The sequence below is a fragment of the Microtus ochrogaster genome, linkage group LG1, assembly GCF_000317375.1.
Source record: "Microtus ochrogaster isolate Prairie Vole_2 linkage group LG1, MicOch1.0, whole genome shotgun sequence".
Classification (NCBI taxonomy): domain Eukaryota; kingdom Metazoa; phylum Chordata; class Mammalia; order Rodentia; family Cricetidae; genus Microtus; species Microtus ochrogaster.
Window position 1 is genome coordinate 54,219,237 of NC_022027.1, and position 7,882 is coordinate 54,227,118.

The following is a 7,882-nucleotide window of genomic DNA, read 5'->3' on the forward strand; positions in this document are numbered from 1 at the left end:
AGGGCCGCGTTCTGTTTTATGGTCAAATGCTATTCCTCCATAGAGGTGCAGTATGCATTCTCTCTCTAGTCATTCATCAGAAGAGGAACATATTTAAGAGGCTCTTTTTTTGTTTTTGTTTTTTGTTTTTCTGATAGAGAACAAGGTAAAAGCAAAAAGCACCCTGGTTTCTGTATTCTGAAGTGAAACATCCATGACTTTCGTTACAGGTAGAGGAATCACATCCAAATATGAAGACCGGTATCCTACTTATGTTCCTCTGGGGATTATCTTGTGCTCTCCCAGTAAGTACAATGGTAGAGATATTATCCTTGTGTGTACTGGAAACAGCATCGCTTTCAGTGACTTTGAACCAGTTGGTTGTGCATGCTTCAGTAAGACAAGGGTCATAGTCGTTTGTTTGGGAGGCTGTCTTCTTTAAACACTGGCCAAGTTATTCCTTATTCAGGTTACTTCCGTTCTTACGACTGTTGTTCTCACCTTCGCCCTTAGAGCGGTGGTCTTCAGAGAGACACCGAGTCCCAGAATCACACTAACTAGGCTCTGTTAGAAATTCGCATTCTTCAATCCTACCTCAGACCCACGACCCAGATTCTCAAAGAATGGACATAGAAGTTCAGCAAGGCCCCCACGTGGTCCTAAGATAGGTTAACAGTCACCTCTCATTGCCCCAGCACGTAAAGGGTTAATAAATGCTGCCTTGAGAATTTCCCTGTAGGTTTATTGTGTATATTCTTCTTTCCAGGTTGCCAGATATCAAAATACTGAAACCGAGAGCTCGGAAGAGTGGATGGTGAGTAGAAAATAAAATGCTCTGAAATATTTCAATTTTAATAGTGATTAGTATAACCTAGTTGACTCAATGGCAAATGATAAAATTTTTGATCAATGAAGAGTTTATAAATACCTAAGCTCTAAGTAGTAAGAACTATGACTTTTAATTCATGTAAGAAAATAATGTTTCGATTCCCACACAGTGCAATTGGATTGAGGGAACCTTTTCTAGTTACATTCTTATACTGACGGGTACCGTGGTACGGGGGGATGACTAACATGAGCCAGAGTTCTGGAGAGACCGAAACTTGACGTCTGCAAACAAGAGCTGTCTAGAAGTCAGGAGAAGAGAAGCCAGAAATGAGGCAAGAACAATGAGAAGATACTAGAGGCCTTACGATGAAAAGATACTAGAGGCCTTACGATGGCAATGCCCACTGGGTGCTGAGCTCTCAGTCACTCTAGAGGCCTTACGATGGCGATGCCCACTGGGTGCTGAGCTCTCAGTCACTCCAGTGGCCAACCGCCAGTCACTCAGGAACCACTGCCAGGCAGAGTTCTATTTCTTATGAACCCCACTTCTCATTTTCCTATCGGCACAATGAACTAGGCGTATTTTATTTCTGCTATGTACTCAGCAGAAATGGAGGCACAGGGATTCATGTTGTTTGTCCAGGTTATATGCTTACTAAACGGTAGAGGGAGACCTTAAGTTTCTGACACTGTGGCTGACGGGTCAAGAAAGGAGCCAGGGCCAGGAGGTCTGCCGTTCTCGCCACTGGCACCGCAGGCCAAGGTTAAACACTACCTCAGAGAGCGGTGCTCATTGCTTTGCTTCTTGGTGGCTTTTTCATAGGATGCAGCTTAGGCCCAACGCTCTTAGTACTTACTAAACAAAGTTGGAAGCCTGGAGTTGGGTCCCGCCCCTGCGTAGGGTGAGAATAGGCATTGCAGGACACACTGTGGACTTTCTGTCCATTGGCTGTAAATCTCTCTCATTTAAACAGAGACGTACAGGTTATTTCTTGCTCTGACGTCATGAGAAAAGCACCATTGCTTTGCTCTCTTCTGGCTGCTAATTCTCAGTAGTTGCTGGCCGGGGTAATTTGCACCTGGGCCTGCTTGTCGCACCATGGAGCAAAGACAACTGTTCGCAGCTCTTTCTCTGAGATTCCGCAGACTAGCACTGTTGAGAGGCAGGTGGAAGACGTGCCATTAACAATTGTCCCCTTTCCTGTGTAGTGCCTTGGGTGTGTCACATAGGACTTTTTCGTGTTGAAGGAAAAGGCGAAGAGCAGAGATGGTGGGGTCGGGGGACAGGGCAGAATGTGTTTACCAATTCTCAGGCTTCTGAGACTGGAGAAAGTGAAAGAAACCCAAGGGTGACTGTTTCAATGACATTTAATGTTTGCCTCTGATGTCATTTTCCTCTGCAAACTCCACAAAGGGCTTAGCGGCTTTCTCTATTCACTTTTATATATTCTTGAATTTTGCAAGGTGGAAATACTCAAAATGGATTATTTATTTGGATTATTATGTCATACTGAACAACAGCAAAGATGTTCCCATGCTGTGGGCTGGGTCTGTTCTCACAGCCACAGTGTGGTATCACGCACCGCATTGTAATGTTCTTCATATATGAATAAGGAACTGTCAGTCAGCCGAAGAGAGCTGCCTACCTTCTGTATCCAGGCAGCATTCCAGATCACCTGAGCCTTAAGAGTTCCCTGGACACATGACTGTCAATGCCAGCATGGCTCTTTTTAAGGCCAGCATCAGGAAGCAGCAAGCTAACTGCGACTAATGTTGTTCTATATTACGTTTCCTTCTGTTGTAGGGGCAGCCAACTTCAGAGCAGCCTCACTGGGTGAAATGTCAGAAATACAGAAATCTTTCATTTTTATTTCAACACATATCTCAAGTTATTACTTATTTCTCCTCAGATGTTAGGCATTTTATCATAATACAAAAGTATGATACCTTCAAGTTTAAAAATCACCTGAAATTATTCTAAATATTTGCAGTAGCATAACCACTTCCGAAGAATAACTGACTTTTCTTCCTTTACGCAGGGTGATTTGGCTCAGTCACCACCACCACCTACGGTAACTATTTTACTTATTTCTGTCATAAATGTCTTATAAAGTAACTTTAATACCCTCTCCTCCTTCGCCATTCTAAAAGTAGTAAAAATAAATGTTGAGCAAGTGATGTGTATCGTATTTTCTCTTGGGAATTACAAAAGAAAAATAAACATTATTCTTTTCTCTTTCAGAACAGTGAGTCATCAGACGAGAGTAAAGTTAGCTCAGAGGAACAGGTAATTAAACAAGGCTCCCTTGGCCTCTCTGGCTGCTTAGGAATTGAAGGAAAATCATGGGCGATTAAATTACCTGGCAGCAGTTCTAAATATAATATTTTCTAACCATTGGTTATGCGGGATAAACAATCCCATAAAATAAAAAAGGAAAAGTGAGAGAATAAAATTCAAATGTGAACATGCTGTTCATTCCCTTTTTATCACCGGAGACATTGTGTCCCTAAATGTCCCTTAGTTAAAAAAAAAAAAAAGAGGGAGAGACAAAATAAGGGGGAAAAACCAACAACTAAAACACATGCGCTCGCGTGCACGCGCGCGCACACACACACACACACACACACACACACAGAGACAGAGACAGAGACACAGAGAGAATATGTTACATAAGTTATGACCTTAATAAAAACAACTACTTTAGGAGTGCCTGTCTCTTTAAGACAGTCCCAATGTGATCCTGGGGGAGAAGAGAGCCAGAAAGCTAATATCTTTTATTTAAAAGCATCATGTGTGTGCACTGGGGATCAAAGCCAGCATCTCATACTAGGAAAGCGAGGGCTCTTCCACTGAGTGCTGTCCCAAGCTTTGTCCGGTCACTATGCTCAAGCAGTCATGTGATGCAGAGTTGTGGTTCTTTCTGCAGTACAGACCCGCTTTGTACCCTCCACAGGGCCAAGCCTGCTTATCCTTATCTGCTAAATATTCATCAAAGATTGTTAGAGAGATTCAATACCATAACCTTTGGGGAAAAACCCTTTAGGAGAGGATTCATGATTTCTCGACTTGGCGCTCTGTCATTTCTCAAGGGAGGATAAGAAACGGCTGCTTGAGAAAGGTGTGATGTATAATTAACCAGGCAGGGTAGGGTTGCAGCATTGAGGGATATGTCGTACAAAATAAAAAGTAGCTAGGTACAGTGGCTCATGCCTGTTCAGGCAGGAGGATCACCCTAAGTTTAACTCCAGCCTGGGCAACACAGCAAGTCCAAGTTCGGCATGGGTTACAGGATAAAACACTGTTCAGACAGACAGACAGACAGACAGACAGACAGACAGACAGTAGATAATACATAAATAGATAACAGGTAGATAATGATAGATGATAGATAAATAATACTAGATAGTTAATAGGTAGATAAAGATAGATGATAGATAGATAGACAGGTAGATAGATGATTGATAGATAGATAGATAGATAGATAGATAGATAGATAGATAGATAGATAGATAGATGATAGGGATAGATAGATGATTGATAGATAGATAGATAGATAGATAGATAGATAGATAGACAGACAGACAGACAGACAGACAGAGAAGTTGAGTGTCAATCGTTCTTCCCTCCTCATTTAAGTTCTGACCTGATGTGAGAACATACGAGGAAAGGCAGACAGAGCCCCCTCTAGAGAGTACCCTCTCCATCAGCTCCTGGACACTGACCAGAGCTGTTTACCTTGATTTCAGGCAAATGACGAGCCCAGTGACAGCACTGAGTCTGAAGAGGACATGGACACTGACAGTAACCAGTCTGCTTCTAGACCTGCCGGTGGTCTCCCTAAGAGTGTGGGGACAGAAGCTGATAAGGAAGATGACGAAGATGACAGTGGAGATGACACCTTTGGTGACGAGGACAATGGCCCAGGGCCTGAATGGAGAGGACGCTCCAGACTGGACAGTGATGAGGACTCTGCAGACACCACACAATCCAGTGAAGACAGCACCTCTCAGGAAAACAATGCCCAAGATGCCCCCAGTGACAGCAGGGACCACAGCAGTGAGGAGGAGGCAGACAACCGGCGTGAGGCAGGTGACTCCACTCAGGACAGTGCGAGTGAGGAACGCTGGGTAGGAGGTGGCAGCGAGGGCGAGAGTAGCCACGGGGACGGCTCTGAGTTCGATGATGCAGGAATGCTGAGTGATGACCCTGAAAGTACCGGGAGCGTTCGGGGCAACTCCAGAATGAGCAGCGCCGGTATCAGGTCCAAAGAATCAAAAGCGGACCATGAGCTCAGGAGCACGCAGGATTCAGATGACAGCCAATCTGTGGAACTGTCAAGCAGCAAGTCCTTTAGAAGGTCCCAGGTCTCCACGGAAGATGATGGAGGTGAGCTCGCTGATGGCAATAGCAGGGAAACCCAGAGCGACTCCACAGAGGACACGGCCTCCAAGGAGGAAAGCAGGAGCGAGTCTCAGGAGGACACAGCCGAGAGTCAGTCCCAGGAAGACAGTGCAGAGGGACAAGACCCCAGCAGCGAGTCCAGCGAGGAGGCTGACGGGCCATCCCAGGAAAGCAGTAGCGAGTCTCAGGAGGGGGTGAACAGGGAGTCCAGGGGCGACAACCCAGATAACACTAGTCAGATGGGAGACCAGGAAGACAGCGAGTCCAGCGAGGAGGACAGCCTGAACACGTTCTCCAGCTCAGAAAGCCAGTCCACAGAGGAGCAAGCTGACAGTCAGTCCAGTGAGAGCCTCAGACTCTCAGAGGAGAGTCAGGAGTCAGCCCAGGATGGGGACAGTTCCAGCCAGGAAGGCCTCCAGTCTGAGAGCGCTTCCAGGGAGAGCGGGAGCGAGGAGAGCCAGTCCCAGCAGGACAGCCGTTCTGAGGAAGAGGGGGACAGCGACTCTCGGGACAGCAGCAGATCCAAAGAAGAGAGTAACTCTGTAGAGAATGCTTCAAGCAGCGAGGAATACAGCCATCCCAAAAACATGGAGGCTGACAGCAGGAAACTGATGGTCGATGCTTACCACAACAAACCCATCGGGGACCGAGACGACAATGATTGCCAAGACGGCTACTAGCATTAGCTTGCGTAAGAAATGGCTCTCACAGGAAGGAGTCTTGGGGGCCCAGGAGTAGGGAGTTCACTGCAACTATAACTTATTGATGTTTTGGTCAGAAGTAAAACCAGGGCCATTTCTTTCCGTGAGGAACTGTTTAATACTACACTGTCCTAGCGAGTCACCCACTCCCTAGAAGTTTGAGTAACGTGGCATGAACACACACAGTAAACGTGAACATAGGGATGTGTGCGCCCAGTAGCCCCGACTCACTAGCCCGACCGTTTTGGGGGGTTCTGTTAAGTACTAGGCACAGCACTAGGTCCCTGGGACGGAAAGGTGCTTCAGGCTGAGTTTTGCTCCCGAGGAGCCTATGGAGAGATATGCAAAATGAAAACATTAGAGGGGACACTGAAGGGAGCCGCTGCCGTGCTGAGGCTTGTGCAGAGTGCATGGCGGCTCAGCAAGGGGGACCAGCTTCGCTTAGGAGAACGAGAGGGTTTCACAGCCGCAAGGACTGGAGTTGCAGGGTTACCTAGGATTCTCCATTGAAGACAACATAATTCTATCTATTCTTGAGATAACCATTATTAAATCGTATCCAGTAAAATGTTTGGTTTGTAAAAGCACTCTCAAACCAAGGCCCAGTGGGATATCTTGGATAAATATTTTTTTCCCAATTAATTTACCCCATTCAGTGATTTTTGTGGGCCTTCTGTAAACAGTGCCTTATTGATGATGAAATGGAAAATTTGGCGGGGAGTTAGGAGGAAAAAATAATTTAAAAATAAAAATAGCTTTATTTTTTCCAAACTACCCCGAGTCTTTTATATGTGTTGCACATAGCAAAATTCTGTACATAGGGCTGGACTCTTTCTCTTTGTTTTTTGTTTTTTTTTTTCTCAAATGCTATTGAATGAAGTATTACCTCATGGAAAAGTATTTGTTTTGTAATAAAGATAATAATACCCCAAGGAATTGTGTGCTTATTTATTATGGTGCCTTTGTTTACTAGAATATATTCAAGGTAGACAATCCTTATTTTTGAAACATTTCCAATTATTTTGTTTAATCTTTTAATATAAAAATCTTTTTTTCCCTTAAATTGATTCATGAAAAATGTCTTTGGAAGCACGCTAGCAGGATGATCAAATGATATGTTGCAGAGAGCCAGAGGGATGGTTTACTGGGTCGAGCTCATCTGGCTCACAGAGAGGACCTGAATGTGGACCCAATGCCCACCTTTGGTGGCTCACAACTGCCCATAACTGCTATCATTTAAAAAGACATGGGGAACCAAAGGCTGGTCCCACGAGGGACTGCACATCACCCCGGGCCTTGGTGGGAGGATATCTGCTTGTTTAGGCAGAAGAGGGGGTGAGGGTTAGGAGTGGGCGGTGCTTGTTTCTAAAGGGACAGGGTCCTCAGGTGACAGACCAGCAGATTATAACAGTAACTCCATCTCCACTGTGCTCTTATGCCTGTGTCCTCCAAGTGGTACCTGCATTCATGGCACATGTCCCTTCCCCCACAGACATACACATAACTGAAAATAAAAATGTATGTGTTTGTGATAGTTCACTAATTAGGGGAGATTCGATTCTTAGCTTTGGTTGGAGGCCTCCGCAGAAGCCTGTGATGTTTGAGACCAGTATTACTTCATACTGTTTTCAAATGCCCATCTGTGTATTCCAGAAGGTCCAGGAAAACAAAATCCTTAAGCATTTGTGTCCTGGAGGAGAATCATTTCCCCTTAGCACTTTGGGCTCCTGACTCTGTTTCCCTTCGGATGACTGTGCAGTGCTTATGAATTTCCCGCCATTGAGTTAAGAGTCCGGATGTAGGTCTGATCCCTTTGTCTTCCCTCTCAAGGTCAAAGCTGCATTCCCTTGAGGATACCTTCGTGCATGTACATACCTAACTACGCATGCGTGCGTGTTTTCTAATCCTTCCCTTTGAGAGTCTAAGTTAGGGGGTCTGGAGCATGATCTGGAGTTATTCTGCCATAGCCTGC

The 7,882-nt window shown here is 45.2% G+C and overlaps 1 protein-coding gene across 2 annotated transcripts; it reads left to right on the forward strand.

Moving 5' to 3' along the window:
* Positions 1–230: 230 nt before the first annotated feature.
* On the forward strand, positions 231–5,889 carry Dmp1 (dentin matrix acidic phosphoprotein 1). 2 transcript variants are annotated; one of them, XM_013350875.2, is made up of 5 exons: positions 231–284; positions 746–793; positions 2,847–2,879; positions 3,050–3,094; positions 4,555–5,889. In XM_013350875.2, exons 1-5 carry the CDS (start codon positions 231–233, stop codon positions 5,887–5,889), a joined length of 1,515 nt encoding a protein of 504 aa, XP_013206329.1. The 2 variants fall into 2 exon arrangements, with proteins under 2 accessions (XP_013206329.1, XP_013206330.1); XM_013350876.2 differs by lacking the exon at positions 3,050–3,094.
* The last annotated feature ends 1,993 nt before the right edge of the window (positions 5,890–7,882 follow it).

Bases quoted from the DNA above. Each gene is read 5' to 3' on its own strand.
- Dmp1 (XM_013350875.2), top strand. From the start codon at position 231: ATGAAGACCGGTATCCTACTTATGTTCCTCTGGGGATTATCTTGTGCT. The intron at 794-2,846 runs GTGAGTAGAAAA...TCCTTTACGCAG, and splicing joins AGAGCTCGGAAGAGTGGATG to GGTGATTTGGCTCAGTCACC. The intron at 2,880-3,049 runs GTAACTATTTTA...TTTCTCTTTCAG, and splicing joins AGTCACCACCACCACCTACG to AACAGTGAGTCATCAGACGA.